Source organism: Sitophilus oryzae, unplaced genomic scaffold, assembly GCF_002938485.1.
Source record: "Sitophilus oryzae breed Bouriz unplaced genomic scaffold, Soryzae_2.0 scaffold_1621_pilon_pilon, whole genome shotgun sequence".
Classification (NCBI taxonomy): domain Eukaryota; kingdom Metazoa; phylum Arthropoda; class Insecta; order Coleoptera; family Curculionidae; genus Sitophilus; species Sitophilus oryzae.
Genome location: NW_022146305.1, coordinates 1,156,119 through 1,178,624, shown reverse-complemented (window position 1 = coordinate 1,178,624; position 22,506 = coordinate 1,156,119). Strand labels below are relative to the sequence as shown.

The window sequence follows — 22,506 nt, the reverse complement described above, 5'->3', positions numbered from 1 at the left end:
CATGCATAGTTGCTTGACTGATAGTACACATCAATCGAATATTTTTTCTTTGACGCCGTTTTTTTTCGATCATACTGTACTTTCTCTTTAATAACCGATCTCCATATTATAGGCCTCATTAAATCGAATTAAAAACCAAAAAAATTAACGTAAAAATCTTTCAAAAACCTTTTACAACCGTCGTAAAAACCATACGGGTGGTCCCCAAGTTCGTTTCAAACAAAAGGAGCATGTTCAGAGTAAAAATTTGCCCGTTCGAGCGTGAAACCACACACTGCGACGTTGCCAGATGCTCGGAGAAACAAAACAAACATCGATGACGTATTAGGAACGATGATCCTGTACCTAACCCTAAAGAAATGTCGAAAAAAAGGTACAAATTTTGAGAAACTACAAAAAATATGTTTTTAAACGCGGATTTTTCTAGTTCTCTTAGCTCCACGTGCTCTAGCTCAAAGGATGAGCCTCAAATTTCGCCGCTGAGGTTGCCAGATTTGCCCCTGCCCACTCCTCCGCCTATGGCGAACATTATAATGACGTCACGCATAGGGTATAGGAGGATTTTGAGTGGAAGAGGTATGGAGTACAAGTCTCCGATTTTGGGAGTGAGGAGTCAGTCTATGGAGCTGAATGCTGACAGGAAGAGGGAGAGTTATGGGTATTTTGACGGGAGACGGCAGAATAGTAGGGGTTTTCTGGATAGGCAACAATTTGGAGGTTAGGTTTGAGTAAAATTTGGTAGAGAAATCAGTAAATAGTATATTAGTGGAGTGCTTTAAGCCCTTATGACATACAAACCTCGGAATTCATTTACTGTGAACGAATTATTTTAAAACTTTTTGCATTGTATTGTGAGTCAAATATATATAATTTATTTATTCGAGTTTAGTGAATTTGCTATAAAATTCTAGTTCCAAAAATACCTTAATACCATAGAGTACAAAATATATTTTAATAGTAGCTGACATTTCAAAAATATTTTTATAGAAAAATAAACGTTTTAGTATTTTATCTATAAAACACAATACAGAAGGTTTCATATTAATACATTCATAGTAATTGAATTCCGAGGTAAAAGTCTCTGGGCACTCCACTATATTGTTTTATTAGTAGTAAAAATGACACTCTTTGTGGCGAGGCTGTATGCGTTTGACATACAGCCGAGGCACAAAAATTCATTTTTACTCTGAATAGAACATATTATATTTTTTCAAACGCCACAAATAATTTTTTAAACAATTTCAAACCTTCCAAATAATATAAAAATATTTAAAAGTAATATCTTGTATGCAATTATATATCGAGAAACTAGGGTTACGCTCATTGAATTTGACACTTCATTAAGCCTATAGGCGTTAAAATAACTTTTTTATATTGTCAATCAGTTCGCAAAAATTAATACTTTCCTTACGTTTGAAAAAAAAGGTTTTTTCTTGACTTTTCTGATGATCTTGTAGAAAAAAAAGTGTTCATGTTCATATTAAGTCAAAAGTCTACTAACCGATAATAATATAATATTTTTATGCTTTTTTTTCTTTAATAAAAAAATAAGAAAAACTCCTTCAAATCTGTTCTTACAGCATCTTTGACAGATCAAGTTGGACTATCGCCTCTCCCTAGACACCGTAACTTCGAAAACACTACAGAAGACCTAGATTACCCTTTACATCCACACTTATACCCTCCAAACACTCTAAAAAGTGTCCATAATGAGTGTAATAGTAAATACATCTCAAGAGACTCAGTTTTATCCAATGAATTGGAAGAAGTGACTGTTTTAAACAGAGAACTACAGAAGAAATATGAGGATAACATTAGTAATTGTGAAACTAGTCCTGAGTATCATAGTGTTCTTTCAAACGAACACTACATCAGTGATATCGACGAGAATGAGGAAATCAAGGAGTTTATTTGCGGATACAAATCACTGGAGAGAAGGTAGATACCTTGAATATGCTATAGTTATTTTGATATAAAATATTTCTAAAATTTTTATTAATCGCAGATACTCTGACCAATCAGAACACCAAGCCAAACAAACTGAAACGTCCTGTATATCGCGGTCGTGTCAACGTAGCGCGACGTTGCCGACTCGTGCGTGTAGTAGTAGTGTCTCTTCCATGAAATCTAGTGACTATTATTGTTATAATGTTTCATCTGGTGCCAATAGACGGACTGTGGAGTTTTCCGTGATTAAAAGTCCCCAAAGAACTATAGTGAAGTTAGCTAAAATCAGGTGAGTGATTGTGTGTGAAAATTTGTACCTAAATAATCCAAAAAAAAAAAGTTAAATGCTTTTAAATGGAAACACCCTTTTCTATAGGAGATAGACGAAAACTAATATCGGTGTCTGGAGCTCAATTTTTGTCAAAAACATTATGGTGAAAACCGCATATCGATATCTGTTACCGTTTCGGAGTTACGGGGTGTTGTTCAAAAATATGCATTTTTAACAAATCGCTGTAACTTTTTTGCTATGAAAAATTTTGGATTTCTGTGAAAACATTTCCAAAGCACTTTCTTAAAATTAATAATTTAAGAGTTATCAACAGAAAAATTGATATTTTATTTAGGACACCCCCTATATTTTTAATTAACTGAAAAGAATTTAAAATTACCTTTTTAAAAATATAGCACACTTGATATTTTGTTATAATCCCCTTCGAAATACAGAATTTTAAAAGTTCGCCACTTTTAACTAGTAGGCTTTGGACCCCTTATTGATAATATGCGCTTAAAGGAACTCGAAAATATATTTTTCCAAGACGACGTACCGCCTCTGAACGCTGAAGTTATCAGCAGCATTTTTGCAGCTAATTTTAAGAATAATTGAATAGCTAACCAAGATCCCAGCCGTTGGCTGAATTAAGAATTAGAAATAATTAGAATTAGAAATACTTAGCAGTTATGAGAGGGTACCTTTCACCCCTACTGAGTTAATGAATTCTGCGAGAAATGTTCAAAAACTGCCCCGTCTGTCCATAACAGAAGACGGTCGATATGTCATTATTTTATTGTTATTAGATATAGTTTAAATGTGTTGATGTTGGTTAAATATATTTTGAATTGTTATAAAATTCTGCATCTCTCATAGGCAAATATTATTTTCGTTTTAATTGATGCTCATGGCTAGATTTTTTTTTGCTTTACAGCCGGTGCCGTTCAAAGCCTACTTATTTAAAGCGGGCGAATTTTTATATACTCTATATTATATACTATATCTACTATATTTTTGGAAAGGTAATTTTAAATTCTTTTCAATAAATTAAAAATATACAGGGTGTCCCATATAAGAAATCAAATTTTCTGTTCATAATTCTTAAATTATTAATTTAAAAAAATTATACTTAAACCATTAAATTCTACGTAAAAAGGTGCTTTGAAAATGTTTTCATAAAAATACATAATTTTCCATAGCAAAAAAGTTACAGCGATTTGTTAAAAATGCATATTTTTGAAAAATACCCCGTAACTCCGAAACGGTAACAGATATCGATATGCGGTTCTCACCATCATGTTTTTGACAAAAACTGAGCTTCAGACACCGATATTAGTTTTTGTCTGTCTCCTATAGAAAAGGGTGTTTTACAAACCCTGTACACAAAAAGTTTTTATTTTTTTTGGAGAAGATACATGGTAACTATAGTCATAGTGCCATGTATCCTCTACAAAGTATTTATAATATAATATTATATAATGTGATATATACTCGACGAGATACGAATTAGTGTTAAATTTTTCTACTAAGTAACTTCAATAGTATTACTTAAATTTCTCATCTTTTACACCACCTGACGCTAACGAATTTAAAAAATAAAAATCAGAATCTTTTTGCCGTTAAAATTTAATAAACTACTTCGAAATTGATCTATAAGCATGTTCTCCACGTACTTCTATACCCTTTGGCACTGACTTTCCTAATAACAGAACAAAGTTTGGCTCTAACTTATCGAGAACTACCCCGACGCCATTTTTGGAGCTGACTACAGACAGGCCACAAAATTTAATTTGGCATTACGTGACGAGAATGCCTAGCAAACGTGACCAGGCAGGATGTGGAACTTGCAGACGCTTTCCTGCTCAAATTAGTTTAGTTTAGCAGGAATAAAGCACAACAGGGATGGGACATCGAGTGATGAGAGCTAAATTTAAGTCAATTTGACCCTTGACAGGGTTATGGGAGTTTAAGCTTGGCCCTAAATGTGTTTCAAGCTTGATTTATGTAAATTTTTGAAATAAAGCTTCTTTAGGCGCGCTGGGGGTGAAAATTCAAAGCCATGACACACGAGCTAGCGAGACGAACAGCAAAAAACTGTCACCTGCCCGCGCACAAACGTATCATATATTATTTTTTTATTGGTAATGGCATTATTTCAACCTGTTATTTTAGATGTTCATCATATCTATCCGTTTCTTGTTTTTGTTTAAATATGCCAGAGATTAAATTTAAATTTATAAGTAAAGGCGCGAACAGTCAGACGCTAAATTGATTTACGTGGTAGATAGAAACTTAGAAAACTACTTCTATTGGTTAGTATGACATAAATCAACTAATCGCAAAGCACTTCTCACGCTTGCGTAGTTCAAAGATGTTGAACGAAAAGGACCGACTTATGTGGATTTTGTATAGCTCCATCTCAAAAATTTAGCTTCAATTTCTGTTCCTTAGTAATATAGTCTTATAATATATTTTGTCAAAAATGGACATAAGTCATTCTATTCAGAATGTTATTAAAAAAAGTTGTAGTCATTTCCGGTAAAACAGGAAGTGGCTGAAAGTAATTGAATACGTCAATCAATTTTGATTTATGTCATATAATACAATTAAACCAAATTTCGATTTTTTTATCTGAAAAATAAAAAAAGTTATAGGTGTGAACGACTTTTTAAAAACACCCGGTATATCGGCGGAAAACGATAAATAAAAGAAGTATGAAAGCACTTTTATATACCCTCTGCGCACCAATAGTTTTCGTATTCAATCGTCGAATGTCCATAAAATCCAGAAGAACGACTCCGGGGCATTCCCGGAGTCCCCGGAGCCGCCAGAAGCCCGTCGACGTGATCGTTTCGCCGAGAAATATATGGGAACCGCCTCTGTGCTGTTCCTTTCAATCGTTTACGATTTATTTCTATTAAGTAGCGAACAGGTTAGCAGAGAGAATGAAGAAAGTAGTTTATAAAAGATCTGAAAAGGACTTTTAGTAACATTTTACAGTTTATAGCGTAGAATTATAAAAAAACAGTTTGGTATTCGCGGTTTTAGTAATGATATTCATCGAAATTCGCGGATTTCCATAAAAAAAACAGCAATATCAACGAGTTTATATACAAGATGCTACAAATTCGAGGTACGAGCATTGGTATCTCAGAAACCGTAATAGATACCAACATGGTAAAGTTGGGGCAAAGTTGCCGCTTGGGATGTTCACCAAGATGCCATCAAAAAAGTTTTTAAAAATTTCAAGGATTGCTGAGTTTTCTGGAAAAATTGATTTTTTTGAAAGGGTTACCGCCCTCCCTAATGCACAAATGTATTTTTCGTTCTATCTTATTTAAAGCAGTCTGAACATATCTTCTTCTTATACAGTGTGACCCACTCAAGACCGGGCACCCTCCATAAAATCTGTGTTTATAGTCCCATTTTGATGATTTTTTTTTCAAATATAAAGTTTCAAAAAATGTACTTTAGGGCTCAATGTCATGTTATTTCACAAAAAACAAGGCCTACTTAATAAAGTTTTTGTGGTGAAAAATTTGCAAAATCATATTAGCGATTTTTTTTTCAAAAAATTTGAGTACACACCTACATTCGGCATCCCCCAAAACAGTTCTGTACCAAATTTCGTTTAAAAATATTAATTATTAATAATTCTGCAGTTAAATTAAATAATTCTCTATTTTTGCCAATTTAACGATGAGTTATCACGTAACGCTTGAAAAAAACAATCCACAACAATTTTATTAGCTGTCAATTCTTGCAGCGTAGAATTGAATATTAATTTAATAGCACGCAGAAAAGTGTTGTATCAAGAAATATTATTTGCATTATGGAACAATTAAATATTAGGGATAAAATTGAAATTATTCGTTTAGTGGGTGATAACTATCTTCAAGCAGGAGAAGCTGCCAGAGAATTTAACAACAGACATCCCGACAGACCGCAGTAAGTAGAAGCACGGTTCAACGAATAAATAGAGTTTTTAATGAAACTGGTTGTGTGTCAAAATACTTACTAAAAAACAGAAGGCCGGAACATCGAATAAATAGGCGGAATGAGGAAATATTAGAATATTTTCGTAACAATCCTCGTGCAAGCATTAGAGGCGCCAGTGTTGATTTGGATATACCAAGGGAAAATATTAGGAGATGTTTGCGAACTAATAAAGTTAAACCCTTTAAACCAAAGATTTTACACACTTTGGAAAACGGAGATGATGTTAGACGATTAGAATTCTGCTTATGGGCTCAAGCAGAGTATTTAAATAATAGAAATTTCTTAAAAGAAATTTTATTTAGTGATGAGGCAACATTTAGTACAAACGGAGTAGTATCCTCTCAAAATTCGCGATTCTGGGCAGTCGAAAACCCTGAATGGGTGATCAATACAAGAAGACAGTATTCTCAGAAATTAAATGTGTGGTGTGGCATACTTGATGATAGAATCATTGGTCCATATTTTTTTGAGAGAAATTTGAATAGTCCAACGTTTTTGAATTTTCTGATTAATGACTTTTGGGATGCAATACATAATTTACCATGCCAAACCCGTTTGAATTTAAAATTTCAATTGGACGGATCACCTGTGCATAACGCGGCAGTTGTCAGGGAATGGTTAAATGAAAATTTTGAAAATAAGTGGATAGGTCGCAATAGCCCGCTAATTGAGTGGCCACCGAGATCCCCGGACCTAACACCCCTTGATTTCTTTCTTTGGGGTTTCTTAAAGCAACAAGTTTACAAGTCTAGACCTCAATCTGTAGATGAATTACGTATTAGAATTACAGAGGCTTCTGCAAATATTACACCACAGCAGCTTAGGAATGTAACTGTTAATCTAAGAAAAAGATGCGACGAATGTATTGAACTGAATGGAGGGCTGGTAGAAGCAACTAGAATTATTTGAATATGTTTAACTTATTATTCGGTTATTGTGTTGCTTGTAGTATTTTTATCATTGTTTGTAATAAAACTCGTTGTTGTGGATTGTTTTTTTCAAGGGTTACTTGATCACTCATCGTTAAATTGGCAAAAATAGGGAATTATTTAATTTAACTGCAGAATTATTAATAATTAATATTTTTAAACGAAATTTGGTACAGAACTGTTTTGGTGGATGCCGAATGTAGGGGTGTACTCAAATTTTTTGAAAAAAAATCGCTAATATGATTTTGCAAATTTTTCACCACAAAAACGTTATTAAGTAGGCCTTGTTTTTTGTGAAATAACATGACATTGAGCACTAAAGTACATTTTTTGAAACTTTATATTTGAAAAAAAAATCATCAAAATCGCACTATAAACACAGATTTTATGGAGGGTGCCCGGTCTTGAGTGGGTCACACTGTATGTACTTCCGAATGCATTTTGTAATCTTTATTGTAAATGTTGAGATGTATTGATTTCATTTGTACAAATGACTCAAGTAATGCCCCCCCGCCCTGGCTACAGGTCCAGGAACCTCGCTGGCCACTATACTGCTCTACCATTTTCAATCCATTTTCCGCGGAAATAATTTGATTATTTATGTTATATTATATTTATATTATTTTTTATTATTTTATTGCATTTGATTTTCCGTATTCAATGTTTTACCCCACGTCATTGTTAAGTTTGACAGCTTATCATAAGTTTCGAGACTTATAAAAGCAGTCGCCTGCAATTCAAACTTTATTTCCTCTATCTCCTCTGTATTTGCCGGACGCGCCAAATTGCTAATTTCAACAAATTTTCGCACTCTAAATTCTCCTTGTCACCCTTTTCACCTGCACTTCGCTAAAATAAATAGCGTCAATTAATTTTCCAGTTAGCGCCGCCGGCTGATTTTCCTCCCCGGCTGGACGAAAATTAAGTCGCATATGGCGTTAATAGTTTTTCCTTTTTGGAAATGCGGCCATGAATATTTAACTCACTTGTGTCCCGTTTATAGGGAACGAATTACACGGTTTTTTTTGCCAAAAATTGCACAAAAAGATTTAATTCTGATATACATGTTGTTCTAATCTATCTATACTAATATATAAAATCCTTAAAGTGACTGACTCACTGATTAATCACGATCCTGCTCAAACCACTCAACGTAAGAAGCTCAATTTTGGCATACAGGTTGATTCTAGGGTGTAGAGGTTCGATAAGAAGGGATTTTTTGAAAAGGGGGTGAAACCACCCCTGAAATATTACAATATTTTTCATTTAATAAACCGTCAAGTTTCCGAAAAAAACGCTTAAACACGTATAATTAAATATACGTGTTGTTTTTTACATATCTTAATATTTTTTAAAAATGTATGCAAGGTGTTTCGAAAAATTTGGTCTTTGATTAATCACGATCCTGCTTAAAGCGCTTGACGTAAAAAGCTGATTTTTGGAAAACGGATTGACTTTAGGGTTTAGAGATTCGATAAGAAGGGATTTTTCGAAACTCGAATTCTAAGGGGGTGAAACCACCCCGCAAATATTAGAATATTTTTTATTTAAAAACCGGTGAGTTTTTCGGAAAAACTCTTAAACACGTATATTTTATTTTGTTGTTTTGCATATTTTGAGATTTTTTAAAAATTTATACAGGGTGTTTGATAAAATATGACCACTGAATAATCCCGATTCTGCTTAAACTGCTTGAAGTTTAAAGCTGACTTTTGGCAAACGGATTGACTGTGGGGTGTAGAGGTTCGATAAGAAGGGGTTTCTCGAATCTCAAATTCCAAGAGGGTGAAAACGCCCCTCAAATATTACAATATTTGTTATTTAAAAAACGGTTAGTCTTTCGGGAAAACGCTTGGACACGCATAATTTATTTTTGTTTTTTTACATATTTTGATTTTCTTTAAAAAATCATACAGGGTGTTCCAAAAAGTTGGGTAATTGATTAACCACGATTCTGCTTAAACTGCTTGGCGTAAAAAGCTTATTTTTGGCAAACGGATTTTTCGAAAGTCAAATTCCAACGAGATGAAACTACGCCTCAAATATTACCAAGTTATATAATAATATCGCCATATTGTTTTTTCTCATGCTGACATAAATGTGAGAAAATTTTATCCAGTTTGTATGCTAATGGAAATTCATTGCTTTGCTTTATCATCACCATTACAAATGATTAATTCGACGCGAATGAAGTCGCGGGTACACGCTAGTTTTCTATACAGGGTCCGGCAAAAGTGCGTCGGGCATGTGTAACTACTAGAACAAAAAACTTGAGAGTTTTGTGTAAGTTCAAACCTACAATATGCACGAGGATGTATTTCAGTAAAATATTCTAACTTCTATAGGGTGGCTCAAAAAAGTGTGAGTGGATCGGAATGGAGATACCTTAGGTTTTGTTTGGTTACACTTAATAATACCTTTAATAATACACTTAATAATACACTTAAACCAAATTTCCATGTTTTCTATTCTAGGAGCCACAGATGTCCGACGCACTATTGCCGGACCCTGTGAATCTGATATTGATCAAAATTATCCCTTAATAGTATCAATAAATACAAAAATAATCTTCGTTTCAAAGAAACCAGACAAAAGAATGAAATTACCGAACTGAAATAATAACAACAATCATCCTTAATCAACAATTAGTCTCGGGCAATTTTCAGTTCCCAAGCCGAGAGAATCTCGCTGTTCAAAAAATTATTTTTTAATCCAATGATTACCACTTTTTTCACCACTTATCGTTAATTCTCTTTTAAAATCTCGAGATTATGCCGTAATTGGGATGAATTCTAACGGAACATCACAGTTATATACCAAAACAAGTTTTTTATTTGTTATTCTCTAATAGCATCTATTTATTATGCAATATTTATCGAAAATTAATAAAAAAAATATAAAAATAAATGGGGGAGTTTTGAAAAAAAATGCTCTGACAAGTCGATTAGTATTTTTAATTGCGCATCTTTTCTAATAAAAACTTTTCATACAGGGTGAACTGTCATAAAAAAGAACGAAAAAAATAGAGCCTAAAAATAAAACAAAAATGTCAAAACGTGTCAAAATCAATAGAAAGAATTATTTTTGTATCCATGAACCATTGCGAGAAAAAAAGCTGGTACAAAGAAATTTATTATAACTCTTAATGAAGACCTCATACACTTTCAGCAAGATGGAGCCCCTTCGCATTATTCTATTATCACAAGGCGGTGGTTGGATAAATATTATCCAAGGCAATGGATTGGCAGAAGGGGTCTAATCGAGTGGCCGGCAAGATCACCTGATCTCACTCCTTTACACTTTTCCTTGTGGGGTTACACTAAATCCATAGTCTACAAGACAAAACCAGGTTCGTTGCAAGAATTGTGGCAGAGGAGAACTGAAGCATGTCGAAATATTTCGCGAGAGACTTTCCAAAAAGCGAGAGAAGAATTTGAAAATCGTTTGTATTTTTGTATGGAACAAAACGGCTGTCATTTTGAGCAATTATTAAAATAAATTATCATTTTAAATTTCTTTCAAATTGTCACACCTACATTTCTTGTCACTAACCAGTAATTAAGTTGAAGTCTGTATGACCATATTTAAGCAATTTCAATTAGTTTTCCAAAGAAGTGTCACAAGTGGGGTATCGCTATCTTGAGATTAGAAGTGAGGGGGTGCCACCTAGGGGTGGGTTGCGGTAGTTTGAAGAATACTGCATTTAGCTGGGTCCCAATTTGTAACTTATGCTGTAAAAATCACCTTTTTCATTAATGTCCACCTAATTGTTCGTGTAAGGGTAGTTTTTCAATTTTACCCTAAAAATTTTATGATCATCATTTAGCATTTTTCATGAGCTTTCCAAAAAGATGCCACAAGTGGGGTGTTGCCATTTAAGATTTTCAAGTGGTAGGTCGGGGTGGTTCAAAAAATACGTCATATATGTATTCCCCATCGATATTATAGAAACGGTATTTTTTATTTTTTTGATATCTTTTTTGGTTAAAAAATGATAGCCATTGTAAATTTTCAGTGGTCCACCCTGTATTAGTATAGATTTAAACAGTAATATTTACTTCAAACGACAGATTTTTTCAATGATTCTCTAATGATCGAAGCAAAATAATGACGTGACACGATGACAGGTGATATCTCGTGTCTACGAGTGATTGAGCCTAATGAATTCAAACGTAAATAGGCTATTTAAGGCTTTATTAAATCATGTGGAACAACTAGAGCGTTCTGGACGGCTTATTTAAGCCTCACGTCCATCAAAACTTAATGCAGTTTGACGTGGACCGTTATCATGTTGCTCGAATAATAATTTCGATGTCGTCGAAGAGATTTTTTACCTTCCCACACAGTCTGAGGATCGTGGAATGCATTTTCGAGAGTATTTCATCGAAAAAACAGGTCATTTTATTCATAATATTACGTTATAGTCTAAAATCCGGCTGCAGGATTATTATGTTCATCATAATTTAATCAAAACCTAATTTTTACGGATATTTATGTATGGGGAAATACACTTTTAACAGGGTGCCAATGAAAATGTTGCCGCAAAGAGGGGTTGCCACTGTTCAAAGTTTTTCCTACTACTTTATACGGATCATGCGGCAACAATGAGTAGGGCATCTGTAGCTTCTATAATATAAAACTTATATAGGAATTTTGGATAATTGCAAACCTAAAGTGCGTATTAGGATGTATTTCAGGAAAAAAATTTAACTTATACAGGATGGTTCAAAAAAATGTGTGTGGATCGATATGATTTTTTAGTTCAGTTATTTATCAAAGTTATGTTTTTTGTAACGGAACACCCTATATATTAATTGATTTTCCGATTCTGGGAGAAAAATAAAGGTGAGTTTTATTAGAGAAGTATATGACTAAAATGTAAGGTTTTTTACATACTTAACATTTTCTAAAAATAAAGAACAATAATTTTTAAATTACAATAAAAGCTACCTAAATTGGGATTTACCCGGTATAGCCTAATATGTAGTTAAATTGACTATTGTACTTTAAATCAAATTAAAACTTGATCCAAAAAGTTATACAGGGTGAGACAAAATTAATATTGAACATTGGTCACCTTTAAAAGCATGTTACTATTTTATTTTAAATGGAACACCCAGTATATTATTCCGATATTCAATGGAGAATTCATGTCTCTTCAAAATACTATTAAGGTTGCCTACCCATCAAACAAAGATTTTCCTAGATATTTCCATTTACATGATGATGTGGGTGCAATTTTCTTTGGATTTTACTATACATTCCAAGTCCTGATGTAAATTATCGATTTTTTAATTCCCTGTGACCAATTAGGCGATCTTCTAAGTAATACTGGCCGTAGAAGAACCACTTAATACATAAATTAGCAATAATTCAATAAGTTTTACTGTTCGCCCGCTCGTTTAGCCGATGTTTTAATTGGTACCGCTGAACTGCTGAGAGAGAGAGACGTTGCCATCTCTTTCTTCTTAAGTACTGCCAGTTCTGTTTGTTTTTTTTCGCTTCGTTCTTTGGTTAATTTGCTGCTAGCTTCGGTAGAGCCCACCCGTAGTGTCTCAGCTCATATTTCGATCCACACCGTATTTTTAGAAGTAGTACCGGTTGAAAAACTAAATAGAATAACCAGTAAAAAGGTTCGTTGCAAAGTTAATGACAAGGTATAGTTACTTCTTAGAGAAATACTTAAACATAGAGTCGGTGGTGGTGGTACCTTGGGAAATTTTTTAAGTGAAACTTATTACGCGCGCTGGGAGTAAAAATTCAAGGTCGTGACACACGAGCTAGCGAGATGAAAAGTAGTAAAGGATCGCGCGATCGCGCAAACACCAAAGAACATTAATTTTTTTTAATTTAAGTAAATTTATTTCCTGAGTGCTTGAACTTGTTGAAGAACCATCATTGCCAGAAATGTTACCCAAAATATTACATGCCACTTTTTTCTTATTTTCTTTGGAATTTTCTATATAGCTCTCTGCCACTGTGTTAGAGCGCCAACCACCATGTCTTTTAATAGTTAATAAATCCACTCCTGAATCTGCAAGCAACGACGCAGACGATCTACGGAAACAATGTCCAGTGGATTGTTGTGGATTTGGAAGACTTTGGAACAACGCTATTTTATACGGCATTTTCCCTAAAGTATTAATGCCAACGGGTTGCTTAATACATTTTCCATTTCTGTACCCCACAAAAAATCCAGTATGCTCTGTGTTGCTTGGCCGCATAGTTCTATATCTTCGAACCATTTCCACCATATTTATTTCTTCAACATTCCCTTTCGTTATAAAAAAAATCTCGTGATATCTTTGTTTACGTAAATGGAATAATGACATGAATGCATTGTCCTTCATCTTTAACATCTTGCAGCTGCAGATTTGTCAACTCTATACGCCGGTAGGCTCCCGCAAGTGCCACTATCAATGAAACTTTTGTCAGGAAATAAGTTTTATCATCAGCTTCAAACAAAAAACGAGTTATGTCTTTTTTCTTAAAACTCTCGATTTTTTTGACTGAAATCCTTCCTATTTTCTTTTTAGAAATGCAATTAAATGGACGGACTTACTAATATCTGCATTTTTCTTCACTGATATAACTGAACGTAGCATGGAATAATATCGACAAAATGAAGCCTTCCTATGTTTTGAAAGATGTTCAAAATATGCCACGAGAACCTTTTCGTTACTACTATTCTTGTTAAATTGTACTGAAGCTGTGGTTGGTTCCTTGTGAAACATCGTTGAAATATTAATATTTTAATAAAGCACGCTTTTAGATGTTAAAAAAAAATTAGAAATTTGAAACATCTAAAAGCGTGCTTTATTAAAATATTAATACTATTCTTGATTCCTTTCCCTTTACACCAATCTTCAAGTTTTACATAGGCTTGCTCGTACGTTTGTCTTGATTTTTCTGGAAGTAGGGAATCGCCTTCAATATCCGAAGGGACACTTTCAGAATCAGAATCACCCATATTAATATTATTTTTTGTTTTTTGCTAAAACTGAACGTTTAACACAAAATTGAACATCAATAATTGAGTTGTAAAAGTCGAAATGGAAACAATCAACAAGCACGGTTACCACGGCGTCGTCTAATATGGGCACCTGATAATTTTGAATTTTAATTTTTATGAGGATATCTCTGATATTTTAAATTAAATCAAATCTCTTTGGATTGTCCCTCGTGTCGCGTCGTAGATGATACACGTTCGATACGAACTTTTTAATGGAACTTGTGTGACTAGGCATTTTCATAAAAGTGTGTATTTTGGGTGGTATTCCACAGAATTTGCAGGCTATCGAGAAAACAGAAAATGTACAGATCACAGAAATAAATAAAATTGAACTTTTTTTTATATTTTTGACATGAAATTGACGACTAGCCTGGTTTCCTCTTTCGTTGCGGCAAGTCTACCAACGAAATTTGCTCAGGTTAGTGTTGGCAAACGCTCCAAAAGGTCGTGGGCTCGCAATAGACGGTACTGGTAAAAAGTCGAGAACAATGGTTCAAGAACGTGGTACCATTGGGTGTACAGTCGCACCCAGGAGGCTTTAACTGTACCTGATCGGTCGCTAGAATGGGTACTCTGTAAAATTTATCTGATTTGCAGTTCTCCACAGACCATAAAACTCAAGACATTTAGATTTTTTTTCCTGCTTAAAAATAATTCTAATATCTAATTTATTTATTATTTTTTTTATACGAATTACTACTCAAAATAATACACCCCTGTAGCATATGCTCGAATATAAGACCGAGAGTTTATTATTTGGGGTAAAGAGTATAACACTATTATTCACCTCCTAGGCTATAGGTTTTATTCAGTATCTTATGTAAGACCCCCCACAGATGAGTAAGGAAATAAATGTGAGAAGCTTTTGGAAATGATTGCTTCTGTTCATGCTGGGTGCGAATCTATCTGTAAGAAATTCTATTATTGTGGTTGATAAAAGCAAGAAATCCAGAAATTCATTGATTAGCACTTTGATTTGATTCCATGCTGAATAAAACTTTTTGTTCAAATTATAACAACGTCACTGGCTTAGTTTCACGCTCTTCAAAAAAAAAACGGTGTCACAGCAGCTTTTGAGATAGATTTCTAACCTAAATCGAATTAATCATTTGTAATGGTGATGATAAAGCAAAGCAAGAATTTCCATTAACACACAAACTGGATAAATTTTCTCACATTTATGTCAGCATGAGAAAAAACAATATGGCGATTTTATTATATAACTTGGTGATATTTGAGGGGTAGTTTCATCTCGTTGGAATTTGACTTTCGAAAAATCCGTTTGCCAAAAATAAGCTTTTTACGTCAAGCAGTTTAAGCAGAATCGTGGTTAATCAATTACCCAACTTTTTGGAACACCCTGTATGATTTTTAAAAAAATTTCAAAATATGTAAAAAAACAAAATATGTAAATTATGCGTGTCCAAGCGTTTTCCCGAAAGACTAACCGTTTTTTAAATAACAAATATTGTTATATTTGAGGGGCGTTTTCACCCTCTTGGAATTTGAGATTCGACAAACCCCTCCTTATCGAACCTCAACACACCACAGTCAATCCATTTGCCAAAAATCAGCTTTAAACGTTAAGCAGTTTAAGCAGAATCGTGATTACTCAATGGTAATATTTTATGAAACACCCTGTATAAATTTTTAAAAAATCTTAAAATATGTAAAACAATGAAATAAAATATACGTGTTTAAGAGTTTTTCCGAAAAACTCACCGGTTTTTAAATAAAAAATATTCTAATATTTGAGGGGTGGTTTCACCCCCTTACAATTCGACTTTCGAAAAATCCCTTCTTATCGAACCTCTACACCCTAAAGTCAATCCGTTTTCCAAAAATCAGCTTTTTACTTCAAGCGCTTTAAGCAGGATCGTGATTAATCATTGACCAGATTTTTCGAAACACCCTGTATACATTTGTAAAAAATCTTAAAATATGTAAAAAACAAAATAAAATACACGTGTTTAAGCGTTTTCTCGCAAACTTGACCGTTTTTTAAATAAAAAATATTGTAATTGAGGGGTGGTTTCACTCCCTTGGAACTGGAATTTCGAAAAATCCCTTCTTATCGAACTTGTACTCCCTAGAATCAACATATATGCCAAAATTGAGCTTCTTACGTTGAGTGCTGTGAGCAGGGTCGTGATTAATCAGTGAGTATAGATTAATTTATTTTTGTTTCATAAAATATTTTGATTAAAAAAATATATAAAAGAGGGCAACGCTGTGCTGGTCAAGCTTAATCACGCGACTAAAATTTTATTGGGTATGAAGTGTATAATAAGTAACTAGTATAGTTATTTTAAATTTGTTCTTGAAGCTATAACCTTGTGACTATTGCGTCTACCGGGATTTTTATTAGGAGTATTTAGTATATTTCTTAGAAAGACACAGACTATAAAAGAAACATATTATTTCCAAACAAACTGAACGTTGTAGTTGATAATAAAAAGTTACCTGCAGTGTTATAATAGCGTGAAACACGCTTTATTTGTCCGAATGGCTTTCCCTTAAAAGGGGATTTATAGAATCTCGGTAGAAAGGCTCGAAAAAAGCAGCAAAAACCACGTTGATTAGAGGAAAAAGCTGTATTTCCTCAATTACGACAAACACCTAAGTACACTGCTAGTATATTAATTGGAGTGAATGTCTATAAATCTAATTTCAAGACAGTCGGATAGAAAAACCAACATGTATTTGGCGTTTTCAGCTTTCAGAGAAACCAGTAAATATAGAAAGGACTTGTAATATTTATTTTTTAATGAATTAATATAGGTACCGGGTGTTGCATCGTCGAGCGGGACATAGGAAATCCCATGTAAATTTTAATGGGGTCAATTATTGGCTTCCCTAATTATTTTAGAGAATAATTCTATTTAGGTTTATTGAAGAGCACTAAAACCCACATTCAAAAAAACTTTAGATATTTTTGATTAGCTCGTTTACGAGTTATCGCCGATTTCTTCTTAAATATTTCTCTTTTCTTATGGCCCTGTATTTACTTATGAGCACCAGTCAAGGTAAAAGATAACTGTCAAATGAAGTTGTCATTTCAGAAGTTTACCTATTTAGTGCTTTATTATTATTGAAAACTCATTCCTACATCGGAAATCTTAAAGATATATTTATAAATACAAATTAATATGAATTAAAGTAAAATAAAGTAATCAATTACAAGGTTAATTATAGTACTATTCAATATCCAATAACTTATTAATTTAGGTGCTATTAAATTATTAGAACTTGTTCAAATATTCCTCCATCGACTGCTAGACAATAACCCAGGCGATCATAAAATTCTCTTCTTACATTCGCTAGTTGGAAAACTGAAATTCTATTGCGTTCGGCAGAAATAGCATTTTTTAACTCGTCTAGATTTGGGTATTTTTTATCCTTGTATATCCTGTTTTTTAAATGGCCCTAGAGAAAGAAATCATTTGTATGATTTAGGCCAATAACGTTTCCGTTAAAACTATTGTCTAAATATTCCCGAACAGCCAGGGTACTATGTGCCGGGCAGCCATCCATTTGGTACCAAACTTCCTGATTTTCCCTAGCGGCATCATGTAAAGCAGGTAAAATATGATTTTCGAGTAGTTCCAAATAATATTCTGCATTTAAATTTCGCGTAAGAAATAATGGCCCGATAATATTGTGTCCGAATATCCCTGCCCAAACATTTACTTTCTGTGGATATTGCGTCCTTGTTTCGACAAACCTGTGTTGATTTTCTTTGTTCCAATATCGATAATTTTGAACATTGAGTTCATTATTTAAGGTAAACGTGCATTCGTCAGTGAAACATATGTTTTTGAAAAATTCCCTATCCGTGTTTGCTCTTTCCATCATATCAAAACAAAACGCCTGCCGCCGTATATTTGAGGAACATATATTTGAAGGAACAGTATTTATGTCGTTTCAAAATTCGAAACGCTGTAGTCTGATCTATTCCTATTTCATTCTCAAGTTTCCTTGTGCTGATCTTTCCATCGTTCTCTTCCACGCACAATAAAACTTCCAAGTCGTATCATTTCTTGCATCTTCTCTTTGTTCCTGCCTTGCTTAACATCTGCAGTTATTAATTAGGGTACCTTTGGTCTCAAATCTCTGGATATTCCTTGCGATTGTAGATTTTCCAGATATTCGGATACAGAGCAGCAAACATGTCCGACACATTTTGATAACTATTTCTTTGATAATACCATTTAATCATCAATACTTTTTCTTCGGTAGTGTAATTCATGGCTAATATTTTCGATGTAGGTATGAGTTTTTAATAATAATAATAAAGCACTAAATAGATAAATTTCTGAAATGACAACTTCATTTGACAGATATCTTTTACCTTGACTGGTGTCATAAGTAAATACAGGGCCATAAGCAAGGAGAAATATTAAAGAAATCGGCGACAACTCGTAAACGGGCTAATCAAAAATATCTAAAGTTATTCTTTTGAATGTGGGTTTTAGTGCTCTTCAATAAACCTAAATAGAATTATTCTCTAAAATAATTAGGGAAGCCAATAATTGACCGCATTAAAATTTACATGGGATTTCCTATGTCCCGTCCGACGATGCAACACCCGGTATAAACAGTTATTATTTACATCAATAAAACTCACATTCTTAACAGCAAGGTTAGGTATTCGTTAATTTTGGGGAGACATTTATGAAAAAAAAAACAGAAAATTAAATCTCATGGACTCCCATTTTACAATTTATCCACTTAAATGTCTCATAAATAAGTTGGAAACACATGGAAAATATATACTTTTTATTACACAAGCCCCTGAAACAAAACGTTTATGCTACACATCTGCTACGCATAAAAGGGACAAAACTGTAAATCTTATATGGCCCCTCTCTACTCGATACGTCAATGGTTTAATTTATTTTTAGCCACTCCTGTTCGTTGTTTATACGTTAATAAAGAGTCCCCCTCTGGCATAATATTATTATTTTATATACAGGGTGACTTCAAACCTTTTTTTTCAAAATTATTGCTCACTGATTTAGCTCTATCAACGTACAGCTAAAACCGCTTGACTTAGAAGCATGAAATTTTGTACAAGGGTTTCTTAAGTGACGCAATTGAGTTCCAAAGAGGCGAATTTTAGAGATTCATCCCTTAAGGGGGTGAAATTAATGGTGAAAGTTTGTATAACTTCGTATCTTTTTTGTTCTTCTTTTAGAAACATAAAAATTTGAATATGTAAGAGGGTTGTCATAGTACACCCAGTATACAGGGAGAGTTTTAAATAAGTGCAAATATTTTTAAAGCTGGCAGATCTCGATAAAAGGTACGTATTTTCTCTTTGTCGTTTTTCAAATAAGTCCAAAATAACTTTTAAAATGTTTTTTTGCTTAAATTTTGATAATCACTGGATCTTTTCTGGGTATTTTTTGGGATGAATGAATTTCGGACATAACTGTCGTTCTTGACAAACATACCACTTAAAAGAGATGCTAAAAAACCTGTCAGAGAGTACAGAGGTGATCCCACAAACGATACTATGGGTCTGAAAGGTCGATTATTTTTATGTATTTTTGGCTGAAAATAAATCTTCGGTGGATTAGCAGCACCAGTTTTTAATTTCTTACCTTGCTCGTTGTCAATAAAACCTTCTCTTACTAAAGTGTCAATAATTTTTTTGTTTTTATTTTGAACTGTTATCGTTGGATCTTTTTTTAATTTTTTATATGTCGTTTCATCTCTTAGAATATTTTGAGATTTTTCTAGATATTCAGTTCTATTAATGATAACGGTAGTATTACCCTTATCGGCCTTTAATACTAATATATTATCTTTATTCTTACTAAGAAAAATAGCCGTTTGTTTTATCATGTTTTGAAATTGTTTTCTTTGAAAACTTAAAGGCTTATTGGAACGAACAAAGTTTGTTGTAACATTTATACATTGATTTCGTATTTGAATGCTCGTCTCGTCTTCGAACATATCTAAAATATACTCCAAATCTATAAGGAGGATGCCATTTAAAAATCAAAAGTTGTAATCATTTCCGGTGAAACGGGAAGTGACCGTCAATCAATCCTAATTTATGTAATATACTAACATACCAAGTTTCGTTTTATTAACTGTAAAAATATAAAAGTTATAGGGGTGAGCCACTTTTGAGACGCACCCGGTTACTACCCCTAACAATATTTGCACTTATTTAAGACTCATCCGGTATATATAAAACTTGTTTAAAAAAAATTACTTTGTATGCTATTTCTGCTGACTTTACAACATCAGAACATGCTATAACTTTGGGTTTTAAACATGTTCTAGCTGATATAAGCTTAAAAATACGGTAAAAAACGAAGTAAGACAGTAAAAAAATAGTAGCTTCTAAGTTCCTGGTCACAAACAGGTTCAGTGCGAATAATATCGTAGGTAATAAAAGAAAACATGTATTAATAAAAATAGAAATATTCAGAGTATTTAAATTCAGTAGCCACTTTAGTATATTATATCATTTTGGCCTAGAGAAGCTGAACAAATTAGGGAAAGACATAAAGTCTTCCTACTCTGGATACCAGCCCATCAAGGTAGAGAAGGTAATGAAAGAGCAAACGATCTATTAGCTAGAAAAGGAGCGAAACACCTCAGTAGACTGAAGCTAAAGGTGCCCATTCACATACAGTTTGACGGCAGTCCACAACTGTCGATTTGTATATTGTCAGTTTAAATTTCTCCATACACTTACAGGCTAGGCGACAGATCTGAATCTGCAGATCGCTTGAATCTCACGGCCGACTGAAGTGTACGGCGAAAAATCGACAGTTCTAATCGTACGTTCCCATCTTTTGACAAGTTGGAAGTTTTGTACTATCAAAATGAGCGATTTAAGTAATAATATGACTTTTTTTAACCGATTTTATTGATTTGGATAGGCAATTGCCCTGTCTGTCGAAAATTAATAGTAAAGTTTATTAAAACAGAGAGGAAAAAACTAAAGCTTCTGAAAAATTGTCGGAATTTTATAAAACTGTTGATACAAATGTTGATACAACTATTGACTCTGGAATGAAAAGAATAAACAATTTGGGAAATGGTTTCCGAAAGGAACTTAAAAGCGCGAAAATCAAAGCGTTCAGGTGAACCGTTTTTGTATTTTTTTTATATTAAGGGCTTAACCATATTTAAAAGATTATTACAACACGTGTCATTCAATCTGATTTCTCCACTTCATATGAGATAATGTATCACATTGTAACAACCAATCTTTCACCCAGAACCACTTTTTTGTCTTTGTAATAATTGGCTTTTGCATACAGTCCATTTGTCTTTGTAATAATTGGCTCTGCATACAGTCCCAGTTGTTTCTAGGACTTGAGTTATCACTCATCATAATGAGTGATAACTCATCTACAAGTATGTCAAAACCGTTTTCTTTTATTACACTTGTAACTATTAAAACATATAAATCTCCTAATTGGTAGTGACTAATGACCAGGCCATCGGACAAATGCAAATATGATTAAAGTTCCGTCGCTCGCGGTAAACGATGTCGAAATGTTATTATGGGAAAATCTCCGAGAACATCCTGTTTTTCTTCATTCTCTGCCAAGATTCCTTTGTGAGTGGTCGGCGTTCGTTCTCTCGAACGTCGTTCGAAGCAATTGAAAAGTTCTGTCGGAATATTTACTTACTAAATGGCGCCATGTTGCCAAGCTGATTCCTCTAAAGGGAACGTAAAGTAATCATGAAATTTTTTTGTGTAATTCCATACCCATTCCATATCCGTTCCGTATTTTTGGTTGTATTCACGCTATACGTATGCTTACGTTCCGTATCAGTTCCATACTTTTTATTGTACCGGGTGGCCAACTAAGAATGGACGCCGGCTGTATCTCAGAAATTACTTATCGTATAGCTTTGGGGAAAAAAATCTAATAAGTAAATCGACCAAGAGAAATAGCTGGAAATTATTTTCAATTTCGAAAAATGCCTGCTAGGGGGCGTTTCTCTAATAGCCAATCAGAAAACAGGATTTTTCTCAAAAATATGCAGGTGTAAAATATATATATGCAGGTTCCTAGAAATTTTAATAAAATTATTGATTGTCCGACTTTCAGACATTCGTAAAAATTTTATGGATGGATGATAATGTTACAGAAACACATTTAAATAATTATAACATCATTTTTTTTTAAGAAAACGCCCGAAATTCGGATGCATAAAAACTGAACTTTTTTTGACGTAACTATTTTACCTCTTTTTGTTTCCTAGCCTACTACTATAATTTTTAGACCATATTATAATCCTAAGCGGCAGCCTAATATGATTTGTTCTCTTAATATCTCCGGTTAGAGAGAAGATAGAAAGTTGTGATTTGC

The 22,506-nt window shown here is 33.5% G+C and overlaps 1 protein-coding gene across 1 annotated transcript in view; it reads left to right on the top strand.

Annotated features, from left to right (window-relative positions):
• The first annotated feature begins 366 nt into the window (after positions 1–366).
• The window catches only part of LOC115880303 (protein espinas-like), a 149,190-nt gene continuing 127,050 nt past the window's right edge, over positions 367–22,506 (top strand). Inside the window, exons 1-4 of the mRNA XM_030897486.1 lie at positions 367–373; positions 428–717; positions 1,581–1,938; positions 2,006–2,236. Coding sequence (XP_030753346.1) covers positions 519–717; positions 1,581–1,938; positions 2,006–2,236 — 788 coding nt within the window. The 5' untranslated portion in view covers positions 367–373; positions 428–518. The remainder of the gene's footprint in view (positions 374–427; positions 718–1,580; positions 1,939–2,005; positions 2,237–22,506) is intronic.